This window comes from Chaetura pelagica, unplaced genomic scaffold (assembly GCF_000747805.2).
Source record: "Chaetura pelagica isolate M959 unplaced genomic scaffold, ChaPel_1.0 scaffold7, whole genome shotgun sequence".
Taxonomy (NCBI): Eukaryota; Metazoa; Chordata; class Aves; order Apodiformes; family Apodidae; genus Chaetura; species Chaetura pelagica.
Window position 1 is genome coordinate 3,291,536 of NW_009953920.1, and position 23,489 is coordinate 3,315,024.

Genomic DNA, 23,489 nt, shown 5'->3' on the forward strand with positions numbered 1-23,489 from the left:
CAGCAGGAAAAAAGTGAGAGAGTAATGGAGCAGCAGAGAGAAACTGTCCTGTAATGACCATACGCTCCCCCTTCCCACCCTGCTCTACTGCTGTGATTTGGGGGAAGAGCTGGGGGAGAAGCAGTGAAGTTGAGCTTGGGAAAGGGGAAGGAAGTGTGTTATTTTAATATTTCTCTTTGTTATTCAATACCTGAATATTGTTTTTAAATGGCAATAAATGAAACTAATATTCTCCAAGTTACCAGTCTTTTTAGCCCACAGTAGTAACTGGTTAGCAACTTCTGTGTTTTTATCTTGACCCATGAGCTTTCTCATCCTGTTTTCTCCTCCTGCCCTGCTGAGGAGGGCAAGTGAGTGAGTAGCTAGATAGGTGTTTGGACATCTGCCACAAGTAGTGCACTTTCATTATATTGCACTAGGTAGGCTGACTAAAAAGTACATCATGTACTTTATGAATGTCCCACTCTGGTGTCATTTTAGCCACCCAGTATACAATATAAACATAAGACAGGACAAAATAAGGCAAAGCTCCTGAATCTACTGCTGTAACAGTCATCCAGCTCAGCTGTCTGCAATACCATTGGTAGTGGCAAGACAAGCTTGAATGCCTGAAACTCGGCCATGTGCATCTATGCTAGAGTGCCCTGCACATATACTTTAGGTAAATGCATACGAGGCTCTTATTACCTTAGACTGGGTTCCTACAGAAATCATCAGGATTTGAGCAAAATATTCTCTCATTTGCACTCCATCTAAGTCTATAAAATAGCTCTGGCAAATGCAAGCTTTCCGTTTTCTGTCCCTGTGATGCACAGTACTTACCAAAATATGGTTCATTTGGGCATCCTTTCAAGCGTACTCCCTTGTGAGTGCATTCAATCAGAAAATGTCTTACAAGTTCATTTGACAAATCTCCAACTGTGTTGAAAAAGAAAACTCATTAAGAGAAGCAATGAACAAACAACAGTTTCACAAGTTAGCAGGTCTTTATGAACCAGTTTTTCACATTATCACCAAATGTTTTATATACAGAATGCAAAGAATACATTTGATCTGCTCTGCTGCAAGGTTACAAGCCTTAGTAAAAAGGTCATTTTTCAAAAAATAAACAAATAGCTCACTTTAGACAACCAGAGTCATAATTGACTAACGTCCAAATATACACTGGTGTCCAAAAGGTCCAAGCATGGTCCCAACTACATACAGGAATAGAAATTTGGGATGTCAATGGTTAGAAATTCTGACACACTTGCTCATTAGAAGAGCTTGTATCTAATATGACAAGGGGATAAAAGTATGATAAAATACATAGATCTCTAGTGACAGGTCTGCTCACAAAACTTCCAAATTAAAACAACGGCAGACTTAGCTACACAAAGGTAATGATGCCAAGCCACTCCATGAATTTTTAAGTTTAAAAATGTTTGCAGTTTTACACTAAGTGTTAGCTCCTGAAAACAATTACATGAAATACTTAGGTTTCACTAGATTTTTAAATACAAGTTTTATCTCTCAGGAATCCAGGACAAATAAAAATATTTGAGTTGGATGTAATTAGGAGATTCACAGTCCACGAAGCATATAAATATTCCCTTGAGATTTAGCATTGTTTTAAACATATACATACATATGTACACATATATTTAAGATAGCTTCATTATTTCTTGAAAGACTGGTTCACAGTATTTCACACCTGACTACAAACTGTATCTCTTTCCATGTAATTAAAGAGTTATTTCATAGCAATGGGACAAAGTTACTCTATTATTCAATCTATAACAAAAGAGTCACAAACACAAATGCTCCCTTTGATCTATCAGACAGCTCAGAAAACGCATGACTTCAAGGGCTTTCAGCATAATACAGATAAACACATTAATCTGGACAGCAGAAACTTCCATGCAAGCAAATATTGCAAACATCACCTTTTCGAACTGCTTACTGTGTGCTGTTATGCTCTCACAATAATAAAAATAAATTACTACAAGGGCATGTGGGAAGAGGAAGCCAGGAACAAGAAACCCTGCAGGAAACTGAACACATTTGTGCCTTCTGGGATGACATTGTGGGAATAAAAAAAACCCTAAGTATCAAAGAGCAAGAAGTGGAATAATGCTAGAGTCTCAACTAAAATTTTCTCTTATTACCACCCATCTGTGGTACAACTACCATAAAATTAGCACTTAAAGCCTAGTAGAGTTTGAACTTCCATGTATTCCTGGACTTCACTAGTCTGGTAATAAAAAAGATCACTAAAAACACCTATAGCCACTCTCCATTCACCTCATTTTGTTATCAGCACCTCTGTGCATCCCTGTTGTCTCATTTAATAAGACGTGACAGTGGTTCTGCTGGCGTTTCTTGACAATAAAAGGGATCACTTGACAATTTTTCACTAGAAACTGTCTCAACATACCAGATTAAGTGTGCAGAACTTGGAAGTGTTATTGTAATAGAGGTGGACTGGTAACCATGCCCCAGAGGGAGCATGAAATCTTAAAAAAAGCTCAACAATAGCCAATCAACCAACCAAAACCAGACAAAGCCATACCTCCACAACTGTCCTGGTTTGAGCCATCATGAAGCCAATTTTTCTTTTACTGATGACACTAGGAACCACTGACTGATTTCCTATGACCTCAGATGCTTACCTCACCAGGCAGCAAGTACTAATGAAATATAAGCTTCTGAAAGGAAAGCAGCAATGAAAACCACCCCACTACTAACAGAAATGGAAGATAAAGATACTGGCTGCTGAGTTTCCATGCATTGATTAATGCTTTCTGTATGTTCTTATCATTTTACCTTTCACAACTATCAGGCACAAGTCATACGTGCAAGGACTGGAGCTGGGGGAGTAGGCATATTCAATCACTTGGAATCACAGAACGGTTTAGGTCCAAAGGGATCTTAAAAATCATCTAATTTAAGCCCCCCCTGCATGGACAGGGATACCACCCACTAGACCAGGTTTCTCAAAGCCCCATTCAACCTGGCCTTGAACACTTCCAGAGGTGGGGCATCCACAGCCTCCCTGGGTAACTTGTTCCAATGAGTCACTTCTTTTAAAAACTACCATCTTTCCTTAGGGAATATCCTCAGACACACATATATTGCAAAAATGGAACCTTCCACCCAAGTGAAAGCTTCACATGGTGGTATGTGGATGAAACGCAGATTTCTGACTGCTAGGGAGGACCAACTACTGAATCACAGAATATTAGGGGTTGGAAGGGACCTCTGAAGATCATCGAGTTCAACCCCCCCGCCAGAGCAGGCCCCCAAAAAATCCACAAACAATCACAACAAAAAAAAAAAACAAAACTAGGGCAGATCACTCAGAAAGGCATCCAGACAGGTCTGGAAAGTCTCCAAAGAAAGATACTCCACAGCCTCTCTGAGGAGCCTGTTCCAGTGCTCTGTAACCCTCACAGTAAAGTTCTTCCTCGTGTTGAGGCAGAACTTCTGTGCTTATGTTTGAATCCATTGCCCCTCGTCCTGTCACAGGGCATAAGTGAAAAGAACTTGTCCCTGCCTTCTTGACACCCAGCCCTCATGTATTTATAGACATACAGACATTCATTAGATCCCTCCTCAGTCTTCTCCTCTCTAGACTATACTGAGATGACACAGGTTTTCTGTTCGGTTTATAAGGCACAATACATACACAGTCACAATGAACACACATTTACAAGCCACAGTAAAACTATAAATTACAACAGACAACTTATTCAGTGCCATTTAACAAGGTCCCACATGGAGCCTATAATTCAATTTACACTTACTAGAAGCAGGAGGTGGGGGGTTATTATGCAGTAAAAAGGACTTCCTGCTATGTATGACTTATTAAACAATAGATAAAAGGCAAATAGTACCTTTCTTGTTTAATTGCAGCACAGTAGGAGGTGGTGTAGCAACCTTCATTGCTAGGCCGTAGGCTCCCCGAAAAGAATGACTGTCTCGAACAATGAATGAACCAGGTTCCTTGTCCTTGAGAACTGCAATGGCTGCAAGGGATTCCAGGAAAGAGAGAGAAAAACAGTTCCAGCACAATGCACACAACCAAAAAGTAGAGGACTGCACATCTATCATTAGTAGGAGACAAAAGGAAGTAAAATCCTTTTCTCAGTGTCCACAGCTGTAGAACAGAACACAACCAAGCACATTTGGGGGATACAAGTGAAAACTTCTTGTGCAAATCTCACATACACTTATTTCAAGCGAAGCCTGAAGAACAGATCCCTACTAACTTGTAAACTGAGAAGGATGTGAAGGTCCCACCAGGATTCCTATGACCAGTCCAAGAGCAAGCCAATTCCTGCTTACATTTTGTAAGCTTGTTAGAAGCATGGCATAGAGCACAGCTCTCTGTAATTTCCAGGCTGACTAAACAGCACCATTTTTCTTTTCCTGTGCAGCTTCAGAATGCACCACCAAGTTTCTGTCCCTGCAGAGCAATCTCACTCCTTTACTAGTTCTAAAGCAATGGAAGGGATGTTAAGTGAATATTTGCTCTTTCACTGTCCAAGCATTCAAATATTTTTTGTCTATGTTCTGTGATCTCTGCTTGGAGTGTGGTATGAAGTCCACCCCAGGGGGAACAATTTGCAGGGCAACTGCTCTTGCTTTGCACAAGCCTACTTTTGACTTTGAAATCTAGTAGCCCAAAATCTTATGCTCACACTTTGAAAAAAGACAGAAAGCTCATCCAATTATTGATCTGAATAAAGCCTCAGTACTACGCTTTTTTTTTTTCCTCCTTAAACTTTCTGGAACTTTCCAGAGTTTCTAATGATCAGCAAGCCTTCAAAAAACCCAAGGAAAAGCCGAAATTTGACCCTGGAGTCCTTAACACAGAACACGGAAATTATGCATATAGGATATGAAGCCGTACTTTGCAAGGCACGAGCAATTATTACATGACAGACACACACATTTTTTTATCCATGATAATGGATATGAAAATCAGGAAAATTGAGACATAATCGCCTCTCCTCTTTTCAGTGAGTAAAGCAAATGCTTATACATTCTGTTCTATTCATCTGTCAGATGCTAAAGAAAACAAAGAATTTCAAAATAACTTGCTATGGGTTGAGAGAAGAAGGTAAATATGTAAACCCTTGCTATTCAGTAGTATTCTAGTAACACTTCTAAATCTGCAAGAGGACAGTAATAATTTTTCACAGTAGGAGTCCATTAAGCACAGGAAAAAAGTACAAATCTGCTCCCTCCTCAGCAACAGTATCTTAAAACACTTTTTAAAAGGAATTTTACTTGGTAGGATGAAAAGAGGCATACTAAAAGTTTGGGAATATTTACTTTTAATTTGTTCAAGCAGCTAGGTTTAAACTTCCTTTATGGTCTACTGCCCTCTCTGGACTTGCATCAAGTTAGGAAAGTTTTTAAAGACTCAGTTCTCATTATGGATCAGGAGCATAAAAGAGGAAGGGGACTGAAGTGAAAGGACTGGCAAAATGTCACCAAAAGACGAATTAATGATCTATTTCTATGACCTTCTTTTCCATGGGCTCATATTTACCAATATACTATAAGAGAGATTCTCATTATTTGAGAAAATATGAACCAAACAGACATAAATTCATCATTTGCCATTAGCTGAAGGCTATTTTTGTTTAGCTTGAACTTTCTTTCCAATACAGAACTCATCCATCATTTTCCTTTTTGACAACTACATTTTAAGAACCTCAGTTCAAAACCCTGCCATGACTCCTTAAAAACAATTCAGTAGAGTTGAATATTAGAACACAGACACAAGCACTGTCAGACCAATTGCATTTGCAAAGCACTCAGAACACTTAATTTATGCATTATGTAGGGGCAGGGAGTAAGTTCCTATGCATACATTTTCAGATGAATAGTAAGAGTTTTCTCCATCTCGTTCAATAACACATCTACACATAGATGTACTGTCTGTATTGTACAAAGCTGCTGTTGCCGGGGGGGCGTGGTATTTCATGGCCTTTGAGAAATAATGTATTTCACTTGCAGCTGACAATGAAATTCAGGCTACAGAACGACTGGTATATGAGGATGCTTTCATGATGACTTCTAGCTAATGAATCACTCTCTGGTATTTGGCATCTCTAGATCTATTATCTGTGCAGGGAACATACATGGCTGAGGTCATGCCAAAGTAGCACACTTGTACTCACAAGGCATCTGAGAGCAGACAGTTGCCTGGTACTCCAACACACATATCTGCCATTCCAAAACCTGGAGATTTTCAGGAAAGCGCATTTGCAGCAGCTACCACAAGGAGATTTAAATTACTCTGCAGTTAGTTCAGTTAGGCTGATAATTAAGGATGGGCAGGGAGGACAAGGTGGGGGTGTTGCCCTCTATGTCAAAGACCAGTGAGTGTATGGAACTCTCCCTGGGGATGGATGAGGAGCCAACTGAGTTCTTATGGGTTAAGGTTAAAGGGAAGGCAGGGACAAGTGACATTACAGTGGGGGTCTGCTACAGGCTGTAGCGTCCCTAAATGAATATTTGTCTCAAAACAGCCACCCTGACAAAATGGACATTGTGCTCAGGCAGGATCCTCATCTGATAAGCCACCTGGACCCTGTTCTCACAAGGAGAGACCCTCATTTGGTTAACCACCTGATAAACTGGGCCCTGGTCTTGCAAGTAGAGCCCCTCCTTTGGTGGTCATCCCAGTAAGCTGGACACTGTCCTCGCACAAGGATCCTCTCCTTTGGTGGCCACTCTGATATGCAGGACACTGCCCTTATTTAACAATGAACACTGGCATGCAGGCAGCACCCTGTGGAGACAGAATGCCATCTTGTGTAAGGCCTCTGTAAGATCACCCAACAGGGTGCATGTGCAGAGCTAAGGGTCATTGCTCGGTCAACCCAGGTGGTCACCTGGACTCCCATGCCCCACTGACTCATTTCTAAAACACTCTAAAACTCTATACTGAGTCTCTGCAAGATATGGCAAGCTCCCCTGAAATGGTGGGGCCAGGTAGCATAAAAGATGCAGGCTTCAGACATTTGGAGCACATCCACCATTCAAGGACCACATCTTCCTACCAAGATCATCACTGGATCCAAGGGTGGAGTTATCTTTTCTATCCCTCTTTACCTCTCTTACCTGTTTTTTCTTTCTCTCTTTCTCCCTCTCTCTGTTTCTAACCTCATCTCGGCACATAAGGGTAACATAGTCTCTATCTTCATTGAATTTTTATAACCTGTTGCTTTGACAAATTTTGCTAATTGTAAGCTGTTGCTTTGATATCTTTGTTAAGTTCTGTCAGGTGTAATATGTTGTTTTGACAATTTCCTCAAGCTTTCTAAGTCAAAATCTATTGCCTTGAAAGTATCTTTTTGCTAAGTTATTCTATTTGCAATCCGTTGCTTTTGAGAATATACTGTGGTTTACTTTTGACAATCTTATTCAATTTTAAGTAAAGGTGTGTTTTGTGAAAGCCTCCTGGGTAATCGTTCTCACCCTTGGAGTACCGCACAGAGATTTCCTGATTTCCATCTTACCAAATGGGTTGTTTAAAGAGATACTTATATTTACTTTGGGCCCCCACCTCTGGGGAGCCATGCCCACTTTGTGGGATGTGACACACACCACCTGACCAGGAGGACAGTATAGATGAGGCACTCTACATATAGATAGAAGCAGCTTCACATTCACAAGCCATGGTGCTCATGGGGCACTCCAACCACACTGATATCTGCTGGAGGGACAACTCTGCAGCACATAAAGTATCCAGGAGGTTCAGAGTGCATGGATGACAACTTCCTTTTCCAGGTAATTGAGGAACCACCAAGGAGAGGTGCTATGCTGGACCTTGTTCTCACCAACAAGGAAGGCCTGGTGAGGGATGCTAAGCTCAAGGGCAGCCTTAGTTGTAGTGACCATGAAATGGTGGAGTTCAATATCCTTAGGGCAGCAAGAAGGGCTCACAGTAAGCTTACTACCCTTAACTTCAGGAGGGCAGATTTCAGCCTCTTCAGGGATGTGCCCAAGACAGTGTCATGGGATAACATTCTGGAGGGAAGAGGTTTCCCATGGAAGCTGAATGATCTCCAGGATCAAGGATCTCCAGACCCAAGAGCGATGTATCCCAACTAGGAGAAAGTTAGGTAATAACTCCAGGAGGCTGGCATGTATGAGCGAGCAGCTCCTAGAAAAGCTCAAACTAAAGAAGGAAGAAGATAAAGGGTAGAAGCCAGGGCATGTACCCTGGGAGGATTACAGAGAGGGTGTTAAAACAGGCAGGTTAGGAAAGCCAAATCCCAGCTAGAATTAAATCTCAACAAGGATATTAAGAGGAGTAAGAAAAGCTTTTATAGGTATGCTGGGGAGAAAAGGACAACCAAGGAAAACATAGGCCCTCTCCTGAAGGGAATGGGTGAGCTAGCTACACAGGACATTGAGAAAGCTGAGGTCCTCAGTGACTTCTTTGCATCAACCTTCTCTGGCAAGTGCTAGAGCTTCATCACAAAGGCCACAGCAGGTGAAAGCAAGGACTGGGAGAACAAAGCACATCCCACTGTAGGAGGAGAACAGGTTTGTGACCATCTAAAGAACATGAAGGTGCACAAGTCCATGGGACCTGATGGGGTTCATCCACGGGTCCTGAGAGTGCTGGCAGATGCAGTTGCTAAGTCCCTGTCCGTCATACTTGAGAGGTCATGGCGATTTGGTGAGGTTCCTGCCGACTGGAAAAAAGGGAACACAGCCCCTGTTTTTAAAATGGGGAAAAAGGAAGACCCAGGCAACTACAGGCCGGTCACTCTCCCCTCTGTGCCTGGCAACATCATGGAGCAGATCCTCCTGGAAAGTCTGCTAAGGCACATGGAAAATAAGGAGGTGAGAGGCGACAGCCAACATGGCTTCACTAAGGACAAATCATACCTGACCAATCAGGTGACCTTCTATGACAAGGCTACAGAGATGGTGGATGTGGCAGAGCAACTGATGTCATCCACCTGGATTTGTGCAAGGCACTTGACACTGTCCCACAGGACATCCTGGTCTCCAAACTGACAAGGCATGGATTTGACAGATGGATCACTCAGTGGGTAAGAGATTGGCTGGATGGCTGCATCCAGAGAGTTGTAGTCAACGGCTCAGTGTCCAAATGGAGGCAAGGGATGCGTGGTGTTACTCAGCGGTCAGTATTTGGACCAGTGCTGTTTTACATCTTTGTTGAAGACGTGGACAGTCAGATTGAGTGGATCCTCAGTACATTTGCTGATGATACCAAGCTGTGTGGTGTGGTTGACACCCTAGAGGGAAGGGAGGCCATCCAGAGGGACCTTGGCAGGCTGGAGAGGTGGGCCAGTGCCAACCTCATGAAGTTCAACAAGGCCAAGTGCAAGGTCCTGCACCTGGGTCAGCACAACCCCAGGCACAAATACAGGCTGGGGGGAGAATGGCTGGAGAGCAGTCCTGAGGAGAGGGACTTGGGGGTGGTAGTAGATGAGAAGCTCAACATGAGCCACCAGTGTGTGCTGGAGCCCAGAGAGCAACTGCATCCTGAGCTGCATCAAAAGAAGTGTGGCCAGCAGGGCCAGGGAGGTGATTCTGCCCCTCTACTCTGCTCTAGTGAGACCCCACCTGGGGTACTGCGTACAGCTCTGGTGCCCTCAGCACAGGAAAGATGTGGAGAGGGTCTAGAGAAGGGCCATCAAGATGATTAAAGGGCTGGAGCACCTCTGCTGTGAAGTCAGGCTGAGGGAGTTGGGGCTGTTCAGCCTGGAGAAGGCTGAAGAGAAGGCTCTGGTGAGACCTTATAGCACCTTCCAGTACCTGAAGGGGCTACAGGAAAGGCAGGGAAGGCCTTTTCACCAGAGAAGGCAGTGACAGGACAAGGGTTTTAAACTGAAGGAGGGTAGATTAAGGTTAGACATCGGGAAGAAACTCTTCACCATGAGGGTAGTAATGTGCTGGAATACATTTCCCACGGAGGTTGTTGATGCCCCATCCCTGGAGGTGTTTAAGGCCAGGTTGGATGAGGCTTGTGCAGCCTGGTCTAGTGTGAGGTGTCCCTGCTCATGGCAGGGAGGTTGGAACCTGATGATCTTTAAGGTTCCTTCCAACCTTAACCATTCCATGATTCTATTATTTGTCTGATTAACTGATGATTTTTTAATTTATTTTTTTTAAGGACTGGCTGCCCTCCACTCAATTTCATCCTTTGGAGAAAAGAAATCAAGTGAAGGTGTCTGTGGCCCTTTTAGGCTTCGTATTTCTTTTTGTTTTATACACCAGGTATATATATTAAAAAAGAACTAATCATCTAGCCTTACTGTGAATGAGTCTGCCAGTATATGTATCAATTGATATACCTTGTTCTCTTGAAATATCTGGCTTATACCAAAACTTCGATGTGTCCTGGACAAATTTTACGGTCACATGTTTATCAGCTGTGTTTTCTGTGAAATAAAAAGGAAAAAAAATGTAAATAATTTTTTTAAAATACAGAAGCATTTTTTACTTTCTTTCCAACCTCCAACCACCTTAATCTAAAAAATCATGATTAAAAGAACAATCTAGAGAAACTCTGTTTTAAAACCAGCATATATAATACTATACACTATGATTCTGAAAGCATTTTTTATGTTTAATTTTGCAAATCCCATAAAATAATAAACACACATACATTTATACAGCTGTATTAAATACAAAGCTTCTCAGTGAGGTCCCGTGAATACACATCCATATTTTTAACTATTCTTGACACAAGTCTAGAAAAGTGCAGAGAGAAGCCAGCCCTTATTAAAAGAAGTGTACCACACCACTTGCTTTGGTTTGGCCGTTCAAGTTAGGCTGCCCTTGGCACAGAAAGAACTCTGCAGCCTTGTTCTCTGAATAATACATCCCCAGCAAGTAAACAGGTGCCACTTACTGCAAACATTCACATCCTCTGTACTATTCTATTGCTTTTTCTTGTTTGTTGTTTTGGTTTTTTTTTTACACTTCACCCCCCTTAACATCTCCTAAATGCTTCCTATACTCTCACATACCATCTAATGTATTTTGCATTTCCCTAATGGAGAACCTACCTGACACTGGGGAAGTGCTTATCATTTTTGAGAAATCTGGGAGGACATTTGGGAATGGGATGCTGATTGTGCTTCCGCTGTGGGGACTAGAGAAGCCACTTGAAGAAGGTGAGATGGAGGCAAAGGAACGGTCTCCTTCAGAGGTCCTCTTTTTCTCTGGAAGAGGTGGTTGAGTATGTAGGTTCCCACCATGGTGCTGCTGAACCACACTATTCTGGCTATCGTGTCCAGGGGTCACTGTAAGAAAGTTTTGTGTCAAAAAGCCATTGTCCTCGGCACTTGCCACTGATAAACTCATGCTTTTAGGAGAGATGCCAGTATTGGCTATGAAAGTAGCTTGCTTCTCCTCTCGGGGGGTCCTACTGCCCATGTTGCCCCCAGTGTAGCTCAGGTAGGCCCGGGTACTGCTGCTGGAAGCGGGTTCTTGCTGTGGCTCTGCTAGTGAATTTTCCAGGCTGCTCAGGGTGACAACTTGCAGTTCTGGTGTTTGGAAATGAGACAAGAGAGAGACATCTTGCATGGTGTTTGAAAATTCAGAGGGCACAAGGTAACCTCCTGGCAGCCTGCTGTTTCCCACTGAAAGCTGGAGCGACTGGGAAGCTTTGGCACTGCTTTCAAGCCAAGGACGTTGTGTTGCAGAAGAGCTGTTAAAAAAAGGCAAAAATTAAACATGAAAATCAAACGACAAACCATTCATTTAAAATGTCACGGCACAACCCACACTGCAGCAATCATTGAAAGCAATGAATCACCTCACCCACGACTAAGGGTCGTGGTGAAGCTAAGGGTGCTCTTTCACAATATGCTGGACCTGGTGATGCAGACGGATCAAAGGATTGCAGCCCCAGCCCTTCTTTTTTCAGTGTAGGTCATTGCTTTTCTGCCTCAACTCGCCCTCCACTTAGCCATGCTGGTGGTTGCAATTTGCACTGCAACCAGGCCAACAAGTTAATCACAGTTAAAAATACTCTTCCTTCCAGCTGTTTGAGAAGGATACTTTTAATACTAATCAATTCAGTGAGGCTTTTTGCAGAATTTCTTCAGATATGGTGGTCCTAGAGATCTCTGTATGGTGAGCTGCAGTGCTACCTGAAAAAGTGCAGTTGAAGGAAGGAATTTCATAAGCCAAGGCTGCCATCAAAGGCAGAGGTTTATGGAAGCAAAGTGACACAGTCACAGAAGCTCTCACGTGCAGAGTCTCTTATGCTCATAAAAAAAAAAAAAAAAAAAAAAAAGAGGAGAGTATATAGATACATGAAAAGACAAAGGATTTTAATTCAAAAGGTTGCTGTGGAAATGGGTATCAGTAGACTCAAACAAAGTAGAAGGCCTACAAAGAAATGGAAGGGAAGCAAATGGAAGAAGACATCATTGCAAGAAAAAAAAAGCCATAGCTGTAGCTATCTGCTAGGTGAAATGAAAAATGACAGAAAAAATATTTAGAAAGAAGGGAACAAAATTTTCTAGATAAAGTTTGAAGTAAACAGGACAACAAATACATTGCAAGATAATTCATATCCACTTAGAAAGAAATGTTACATTGCCTCCTCCTCAGAAAATGGAAATATACTTTGCTCAATCTTATGATTTACTGGTTAAGCACAGAGGAAAATGTTTGAGCTTATGCTAGCACAAAATAAACTGAGCTATAAATCCCTATTTATTTTTGTATTCTTATTTATCTTCAAAGGTAATTGTGTCCCTGAAATACAAATAACATCTGTGTATGGGGAAAATTCCAGCTGGTAGACAAAATCACCATTAAATGTCACAACCAAACTCAAAGCCCTTGAACAAATGCTCTGCAATGAAGATGCAAGCATAACATTTTGGCTGGAAACTATATTTACAAGAACTAAACAATAAGGTAGGAGAATCTTTTCTTACCTTTCTCCACCTGGGATAAGACTGTTACTTGAAACAACATATGAAGATGCAAAACAATGCTGAAAGGAAGGATCCATCTGCATGTTGGCCCTCAACAAAGTAGGGTTAGTACCCACAGTGCTGTCAGACATCACCATAGAGTGGTTAATGGCTTCCGTGCAACTTTGAGATTCTGCAATAAAGGAAAGAAAGTAAAAAGCAAGTTAAAAAACAAGCCTTGGATTTATGTGCCTTGTAATGAAAGGAGTATTTATAAAAACAACATGTTTTTCTCTTAATGTTTGAGCAGTAACATTTTATTTCACAACAGTATGCTGACTGCTGAAAACATCCAGCAGGACAAATGTCAGAAGGAATAAAGATTACAGAACTGCACCACTCAAACTATTTAATCAGTTCTCCTGGGTACATTCTCTAGCCCTTACGATGAAAAGGGTATGTCAGGTATGTCTAGTCAAGTGTCCGGTGTGACTGTACACAACATCAAGTGTGCACTTAAGCACCAAAGTGATAGAAAACTGGAGTATTAATTTAGCCCTCATTCAGCCCATTGCTGAACAGGACAGGGGATGTGGTGGAAAATTATATGGAAAGTACTGAGGTACTCAAAACCTTCTTCACCTCAGTTTTTACCAATAAGACAGGCCTTTGGGAATCTCAGACCCCTGAGACCAGAGGAAAAATCCAGATCAAGGAAGACTTTCCTTAGCAGGGGAGGACCAAGCTAAGGAGCACTTAAAGTGGATGTATGTAAGTCCGTGGAGGCCTAATAGGCTGCAACTGCAAGAAGCAGTGCAAGGCCACTCCTGGTAATCTTTAAAAGGTCACAACAATTGGGAGATCCTTGAAGATCAGAAGGCAGCAAGAGTCACTACTATCTGCAAGAAGGAGATGAAGGATGATCCAGGGAACTGCAGACTTGGCTAGCCTAATCTGTCTCTGGGAAGGTGACGGAGCAACTAACCGTGGAAACCATTTCCAAACGCATGAAGGAAAAGATGACTGAGAGCTGTCAGCAAGGATTTACAGAGGGGAAATCATGCTTATCCACCCTGATAGAACTCTTCAGTGACCTGACTAGTTTAGTGGCTGAAAGAACAGTGGATGTTGCTTATCTTGACTTTACTAAGGCTTTTATTGTGACTTCCCATAACATCCTCATATACAAGCTGACAAAGCTTGGATTAGATAAGCAGACAGAGAGACGGGGTCTGAAAACTGGCTGCATGGCTGGGCCTAGAGGCTTGTGATCAGCTGCAGCAAGATCCCTATGAGGCAACTCAGTAGCATTATACCCCAGGGGTTGATATTGAGTCCAATACTGTTCAACATCTTCATGAACAACTTGGATGGAAGAAAGTTCAATCAGCAAGTTGGCTGACAAGAGCAAACTATGAGGAGTTGATTGACAAACAGATGGCTGTGCTGCCATTTAGAAGTGGGAGGAATGGGCCAAAAAAATTCTCAAGAAGTACAAATGCAGCACCTGGAAAGGAATCCCAGGCACCTGTGCATGCTGGTGCTGACTGGTCGGAAGACAGCTCTGCAGAAAAGGACCTGGGGGCCCTGATGGGCAGCAAGCTGACCATAAATGAGCAACGCAACCTTATGGCAAAGGCAGTCAACAGTATCCAGGGCTGCATCAGAAAGGATGTTGCTTGCAAGTAGGTCAAGGGAGGTAATCCTTCCTCTCCTCCTAGCACTACTGAGGCCACATCTGTAGCTCTATGTCAATTTCTGGGCTCCCCAGTACAAGAGAGACAGGAACTTGCCTAATTAAGTCGAGCACAAGGCCGTAAAGATATCTGGAGCATCAACAGGACTAGAACATCACTGGGATTGGAGCCTCATTCACAGGGAGCAGGGGCTAAGAGAGCTTGTATTGTTCAGTCTGGAGAAGAGAAGGCTCAGGGGCATATTATCACTGTGCAGAAACACCTGATGGAAGGGAATGAAGGTGAGAGAGCCAGTCTTCTCTCACTCTTCTACTCACTTGAGGAGAAAAGGACAGAACTAGGGTTGAAAGGCAGCTAAGCAGCACAGAACAGCATAGGATCTAGTTAGCAGTACAGCTACAGTTTTCAGGTGTGACTGTGTTCATACCACAGACAAAAAGGAAAGAAACTGTAAGCACAACTATTCCAACAGCTTGCAAATAGCATCAGAGTAATTGGTTTCTAAATTGATTCAAGTGTGAACTATGTTCAACCTAATTATACTGGACATAAATATTACGGAGTATAGTTTAAAATTATGCATTTGAATGAAGGATAATGTGAATGCTATTACTGAAGAGCTTTACACAGGAGCAGTTTAATCCCCTTCTTTAGAGGCGCACTTTAAAAACCAGTCAGACTCTAATGAGGATTACATTTAATTATTCTTCGACAGCCTAAAGCAATCCATCATCTATTCACTTAAGACCAGGTTCAACAGTATTTTCTACCACAGAAAAGGCCATGCACTAAGATGCTGCAAATGTCTGAAAAGCTTTGTGCACCTGAATATGCACTATCGACCTCTACACTTGCAGGACTGGAACACAATAAGACAACCTCAAACTGCTGTCTTGTGAGTAAACAGACTTCAAAAGACTGAGTGGGAAAAAATACCAATGTAAGTTACAGAAGAATTGCAGTCCTAAAAATAGTTAAGAACATGGTAATGCATCTTTTCCATGAGGAAATTTCCCATAAGGATGGTTCTCATTATTTCTGTGATCATCACTTTAAAAAGTCTAAATCAATCTTGTTTTCCTTTCAATGCACAGCAGAGCCTGCTTCTGCCATTATTTGAATGAGGAGGGTGCAAAGTACTTAAAACAAATGCCTGAGATAAGAAAATCTACAATCAGTGCCCTGACTGAAAGCCATTTTAATTCCTCACATAGCACACATACTGTACAGAGCAAACGTTTAATTTTATGCGGGAAACCTTAGAAAACTGCAGCACTCTTAACTATCCACATTACTTTAACTATATCCATGCCAGCCACAAAAGTTAACTTTAAGGAAATACTGCAGAAATGTGGGTGGTGTGGAAGAGCTTTGAAATCTGATTCTGTATCTATCTAATAGATTAGATATATTACAGTAATTCTCATACTGGTGCAAATACAGTCAGAAAAAGCTGGTGGCATAAAACCATGATTTAGGCCCTATTGCTACTGAAATCAGTGATGCTTCGTTATGCAAGTATTACAAAGACAGACTGTCTACCCAAGTACTATGTAAGATTGGCCTTAAGCCTTGAGTAATTATTTCAATATATAATAAAGTAATACTACTTTGACTTAACTATTATATGAGAATAAGCCAGTTAGTTAAAGGTGAGTTAGTCAAACTAATGTTGTTCATCTGAAGACTACTACAGCCTCCTCAGAAAAGCAATTTTCACTAGGCTAAAAGCAGCTGAATCTACCAGCATCTGTAGCAGCATCTGTAAGTCAAAATACCATAAGTGCAACATTTAATCCCTGCACGTGAACCTGCAGATACTTCCCAGTTATGCTGCAGGTTGAGATGACTGCTATTTTATGGGAGAGGTTAATGCATTCCCTGGAGGCACGGGAATTACGATCACAAGCTTAACTCCATATGCTTGCTTGTTTTCATGCCTCTATGTCTGTTCCCCTGATAACAGACTATATAGGGGAATCACTGGATGCCAGTTACTAAGACCTTGAGGGCAGGAAGTGGAGTGGGACTCCTTCTAAAATAGCTTTAAATCTTCTCCCACTCTAATGTGATCTCAGCTATGTGTCACACAGCAAAGTCCTCTCCTTCTCCCACCAATAATGGTATGAGCTTGAATAAATGGACCAAGACTTGATTTCTCCCTGTTTTGGGCCTTGGACTGTTGCTATTACCTTTAGAGCATTGAACACTGCTTGAGGTAAGGAACACTGTCACACTCACATATGCATTTCTCTTCACACACAATTTTCACTGGTGTAAAATACTAAACTAAGAGTAAATAGATAATAGCAGCCTGGTATGTAATATGCAGAAAGAACATAAGCTCTGTACAACTCTTCCCAGGCAAGAAACAAGTATACTTGAAAGCCACTTCTCACAGAAGAAACTTTATTTATATCTAAATTACAAACAAGCTTGCTGAGTATTTCAACTATGTCCTCTCTATCGCCTGATGCCAAGTCCACACTCAGCAGTCAGCTGATAACCCTTCATCTAATAGAATCATTAATCATAGTATCTGTGAGAACACTGACAATGTAAAGGTGCAGCTCTCTACTTAAAGAAGTGACATAACAAAACCAGGATCATTCATGTTCATGCACCCAGTTCAGACCTTCCTATCTACATTTACAATTACTGATAATTAATTTTAACCTAAGAGAGGAACTGGACTCTGCATGACACACTACTGAAAAGTGACATTCAGGGAGAAAATTAATACTATTGTGATTGCACACAAGGCATAAAAACGACCAGCTCGCTCTTCTACTTTCCCACTTGGCAGTAAAGGTCAAATACTTGTAAAAGCTGAAAGCTTCTTTCAGTTGTTAGCAGAAACTCCTGAATGTTTCTAAGATACAGCCATATAAAGTACGATATTACAGATTAACTTTTATTTTAATCCACTAAATCTATCAGAGCGAAAAAGGAAAAGGAACCTTGAAAAAAATCCACCAAAAAACCCAAGTGGCTTAACCCAAGCCATGATCCAGACAAAGATACATAAAAACACTCCTTTTCCTCTTTCTTGAAGAAGCAGAAAAGCAAAATTACCTCATAGCTTTGGAAACAATGGCAGCAAAATTAACGTAACAGTCATTCTACTCTCCATGTTGTATTTTAGCAGCTTCTTATACATGCCCATCTTTGTAGTCATTTTTGTAAGATGGTGATAGCTAACCTGCACTTCATGAGCTTGAAAACTCCAGTCAAAATCCTCAGGAAAGATCTGCATGAAGCCACACCAGATGCGGCTGTGAAACATCCATTGTATCAACATTCTCATTCACAGGTCCCACCACTTCTACCTCTTTCTGTTTACACAAATAGCTGATAAACCCATTCCTTCAGACAGATTCCCTGACAAACTCATCTACACAGATGAAACTCAAGGCATCGAGGAACGTAATGGAAGTGTGTTCAGTAGCTTCTTGATGCAGTAGAAGTACTTTTTTGTTTTGGATGGCTACTTTCTACTAAGGACTTGATATTTCTCATTCTCCCTGAACTTGCCTTAGAATTGTCCTACCAGAGAAGTACTCTCAAGATCTTTCCTTTGAAACATCTCTGGGAAAAAAAAAAAAAAAAAAAAAAAAAAAAAGCACACAGTGCTTCCCAGCATTCACCAAAAAACCCAAGGCATTTTGCATCTTGGCATCCAGCTGGCTCCAACTAGCATATCCAGCTTACATCATTGCCATTGTAAATTCCACAACAGTGCTAAGCTGTTCATCTCTTCATCCCACATCTACGTAACTGTAAGTTTCTCTGGAAATAGTATCTGGCGATACAACTTTACCCAGGAGACCAAGGATCGAAAGATGGCCACTTTCTTTTTTCAAGATTAGATTTTATTAACTCATTAAGCAACTTACTTCACCTTTCACTTGAGTGTCTTGCAGAAGATTTAGTCTCAACTCAGAGCTGAGATGCTATACATACAAGGAAAGGTAGAAGAAAACTTGAGCAGTTAGTATGAAGTATCTGTTTTGCTCAGATTAACTCCCACAACTGCATATTATCAATTCATAAGAAATTTGGAATTCTACATCTTTCATTTTCTTTAAAAAAAATAAATCTAAGAACTTAAAATAAGTGTTAATGTCCATACCAATAACTGCTTCACTGAACCACACTGGTAACTAGAAAAGAGATATTAAGCACATCTTTACAATTGGCAGCAATGAGTATTGCTGAATTTGAGGACTGTACCAAGAGAAATTTTAAGATCAACATGTAATAAAAAAATATGTACGTAGAGCAGAACAAGACCTTGCAACAATACAGGCTGGGATCCAACTGGTAATTAGCAGCCCTGCTGCAGGAGTTGCAGTAGTTATCAGGCTGTGTCTTCACTTTGCTCTCATCCCAAATAAGGAATACTGAGCTACAGCAGAAGAAACATGGCCAGCAGACCAAAGGAAGCTGGTTATTTCCCATCTCTATTTGATACTGGGAAAGCTTCCTCCAGAACACCAAATGCAGTTTTAGGCCAACAGTTCAGAAACATGAGAAACTGGAAACAATCCAGTGAAGGCTACCAAGATGACATGGGGTTGTGCTCACACAACCTGTGATGACCTGGGATTGTTCAGTCTGGAGAAGAAAAGCTACTAAGTGGAGAATCTAAAGGTAGCCTAAAACTGCTATAGAAGAGGGTCTGTCCTCTACCAGAAGAGTCAGAGACAATTTTTCTGAGTAGTGGCAGAAAAAAGGTCTTCGGAAATTCACTCTAGTGATCAAGAGAATTGTCACAACGGGCACTGCAATACTGGAAGAGTTTACCCAGGGTTGTAGTGGAACCTCCATCAGGAGGTTTTCCTGACTCAGACAAAGAGTATCCAGTACTTGTTACAGTCTGTTCTGAGCCACAGATTGGACTTCATAACCCCAGAGGTTTTTACCAAACATAATTCCTATCTTTCTATGGTTAAACTAATTTCCTCATACAGTGAAGTCTAACACAGTAATTTCCAAACTTTTAGCTGCATACCCCATCAATAGGAATTTTTTTAACACAAACATTTAATATATGTATATTTATTAATTGTATACATTTACTACAGAAATTCTAATATTTTCTTCCCAGACCCCAACAGATCATCCTGTGCATCACCTGAGGTGCACACACTGCACTTTGGAGATGACTGAGAGGGAAAAAAGGGCATGCAGTTAAGGGATAAAATGTTGGGGTTTTAGGTTTTGGGGTTCTGTGTGGTTTGTTTTTTAATGGATGGAACAGAGCTAATTTCTCTGTGAGCCTGGAATCTGCTGAGTTTTACGTACATCCATAAATTTTTCTTCACAACTGTGTATGTTATTTCAGAAGGAGAACATACTGTAAGCCAAAATCATGTACCATCATGGAGACACCCGCAATGCCCTCACTTTTTAAAAGCCCACCAATAGTAAACAGAGACAACAACAGGGTTTTTTCCATGTTTGTTAATGAAGAGTTATTATTGCTTGGAGATCCTGCTAATGCCTCTTTGAGTGGATCAGCTCTTTGCAAGTAACAGTTCAGCCAAGCTGAATCTGGAGAAGCTATGAGGACAGTGGCCCTGGCATCCACGTACTAACCTCTACGCTTCAGTTCCTTCATTAAAGAGTAGTGAGAAAGGTCTCAGTGGATTACCCATCTACTGCTTGGGTCTTACAGAAAACACAACAATGTGGTGGCTGACAACCTGGGAAATACAACAGTAAATCTGGACAGGTAATGAAGTATTTCTCAGAAGCATTTTTTTGGTGAAAGAAACAACACATTCAACAGCTAGAACGCAAGCTGTTAGTAATTAAACTACGCTAATTTCACGCGATTAATGACTGTGTGATTTTAGAAAGCGTGCACTGTGTCTTGGGAACGTTTCAAATGTGTAAAACAAAATCCATTCTTGCCTTATGCCTAAAGAGGGCTGTAAATCATCCATGTTGACCCTTGAGGAAGTATCATTGGCATAGCAGGTCCTCTCCAGCAAGCACTGGGTGAGCAAGCCTGGCGCTTTGCCACCTCCATGGGAGATTCTGGCCTGCTGGCAAGATGAATGACAAGATAGGGTGCACACTGGGACATTCTTGTGCTCTCAGCTTCTAGCTCCCAGAACGACCCACAGAGGCTACTGCCAGTAAGAGAAATGCAGCCCCTGAAGCCATGCCAGGGTTTAAGTTATCTCCAAGCAACTCTAGCATCAGGGAATTAACTGCACTTACCCTGTGCAGATAGAGGCAGAGGGTAAGTATCAGAAGTATGATTTAACAGACCCCACTTTTCCCCACCCACAGTCCCTGCCCTGAACATCTTACTATCTGGCTTCTTTTCTACTCAGGGAATAGTCATTCCATTGACAGAACCCTTACACCATTTTACAGACACTTGGTATCATATATTCATTCCAAAATGTCAAAATACAAATAACTTGCATTTGCTGAATAGAATTTGCAATATAGAATCTTCAAAGCAGTAAAATTCTTACACTTTTCTGAAGGACCTTCTTATACTAATTTATTTTCCCAAATAGCACCAGGAAAAAAAGAAAAAAGGAAAAAAAAAAAAAAAAAGAGAGAAAAAACAACAACACAACTCAAGAAAACTTCCCCAGGGACCACAACAATAAGTTGTGCATGCCTTCTCATGTATTTTAAAAGATCTTGCTCTGCTATTGACTTTAAGCATAGCTTTGCTCTCTTAGGAATGCACATCAGCTGTGGGGGCACCTCTTCAAGCCATCTGGGTCAGATGCAAACACAAAATTACATTTATTAAAACACTCTTTAGGACAGAGCCACTGTCGGTCCATAATGCATAAACAAGAGCATTGCTGTTCTATTTTTAAGTACAGCAGATCACTGGGTGATCAACAAAACTAAAACCAACAAAACAATTATAATATAATTATTAACAGGCCTGCACTAAGTTTTCACACCAAATTAGTTAAGTCACTTTTAGAGAAAGCCAATTCCTTCTTATCGTGGTTTATCTCATAATGGAATTTCAGTTATTCACACTGCTGAATACAATAATTTTCATCAAATCGTGACATGAAATTGCAGTAGTTTTACAAGAAAAAAAATCAGTAGGAATGGTAACTGTACAAACTAGTACCTCCAAAATAAATAACAACACTTTTTCAGTCAGAATACTCTGAAGGACCACCTCTATATAAGAGAGAGTAAACTGTCTGTCCTGTGCTCCCAAGTTCATTATCTATTAAAATTGCTTGAGATGTGGGAGATGCAGGTCCAGGTTGTCTGTGCTGAACTGAAAATGCAACTGTCTATTGACAGATCCATTGCAAAGCCAGTGCAAAGGAAACAAAGGTAGGAGTAGAGGGGGAAAACTGCAGCAAATACTGAGTGAATGAAGAAGGGACTGAACTTGGGGCTGACTTCCCAGCAACCAAAGACCAAGACTCAGCAGTGAGATTTTCAGTTTCATGGTATGGTCCTATTTTCTCTTCCCAAGGGAAAAAAAAACAACAAAACAAACAACAAAAAAACAGAGAAGAGGGAGTTTGAACTCCCCTTTTCCTATCTCAGTCCAGTATCCTGGTGCCAGTAGGCACCAGAAAGGTCCAATTATGCAGCTTTTGATATCTGAGGAGTACTTAACTAGCAGAAGGAACGGAAACCATCAATCACATGCTTGGACCTTCTACCCAAAGTCTCACTTTGATCCTGCCCTCCTACTGTCAGAAAAATTATGCCTGAATATGAGTCTTTTAAACCTGTGCACTTTCCTGGAGTCACTTGCCTGTAACCAATGGCTGAACCCAGCTCCCTGCAGCCTGAATACCAAAAGCAAGGGCTAAATAAACCAATTTCATTTTAGAATCAGAAAAGGATTCTAAAGAAATCTAAATATTAGATCTAAACATCTGAAGAAATCTAAAGGTTATTCAAAGTAGAAGCTGCTTTTAATAATCTGGAAATTAAATAGGTAAAACCAAACTCAGTTCAATGTATCTTCAGTGTTGCTCAGTATCACATAACAGGACTGAGAAATGAAGCTGTGTTTTCTTGGAGCTGCTGTCCTTACACAAGCATCTGCTGCTACTGACTGAATAGAAAAATTGTTCACATTAAGGCCATAAGGATAAGACTCTCTAACTCTTATTCTGGTGCATCCTGCACATCATACTATGCAACAGTTGGCTATCCTAATACTGTATTATATTTTGACAAAACATTCAGATCTGGGGTAAGAAAGCAAGAATATGTTACAAGTACTGTCTGAATTAGATGCTAGTGGCACAATAACATCCTTTTCATTAAGCAAGAAAGTAGGAAAACTATAGGACACTCGTCGTTCAAGAAAGACCTATGTTTACAAAGTCAGTTAATTTTTCATGCTTTTGAAAGGAAATTTAATGCTGGCATAACATTACTAGGAACTGCTTGGGGGAGGAAAAAGAAATCGGCCTGGGCAAAGTTTTTGTGCATAGTCAGCAATTATTTATGTTTACAGTACTCGTTTCTTTTACTTGGAAAACAATCCAACACCACCAAACACAGAAGACTGGAGTCCTCAGCAGACACTAACCTCACAAAGCCCACGAGCCCCGCCTCACGCCCGGTCACTCCGTTACCGGTCACAGAACAAAAAGCTCATCAGGCTGATACAACCCCTTGTCTTGGACTCCAAATGTTGCTCTATAACCACACAGCGCACAATTCTCCCCCCCCCCGCTTCTCCGGATGCTGCAGCCGGCAGAGCACACGGCACGGACCTTCCCCTCTCCTCCCCGGCCCGCAGGAGGCCCGGGAGGTTCCAGCCCTGCCCTGCTCTGCCGGGGCGGCCCGTGGAGCGCGGGGCTCACCCCGCACCGCACCCCCGCACCGCTCACACCGACCTCCC

The 23,489-nt window shown here is 41.5% G+C and overlaps 1 protein-coding gene across 1 annotated transcript in view; it reads right to left on the reverse strand.

Moving 5' to 3' along the window:
* Positions 1–23,489, reverse strand: part of TNS3 (tensin 3) — a 105,394-nt gene that overhangs the window by 13,803 nt on the left and 68,102 nt on the right. The window contains exons 16-20 of the mRNA XM_010001533.1: positions 12,939–13,110; positions 11,052–11,695; positions 10,335–10,421; positions 3,876–4,007; positions 823–918 (exon numbers count right to left, since the gene is read on the reverse strand). Of these exons, the coding sequence (XP_009999835.1) occupies positions 823–918; positions 3,876–4,007; positions 10,335–10,421; positions 11,052–11,695; positions 12,939–13,110 (1,131 nt within the window). The remainder of the gene's footprint in view (positions 1–822; positions 919–3,875; positions 4,008–10,334; positions 10,422–11,051; positions 11,696–12,938; positions 13,111–23,489) is intronic.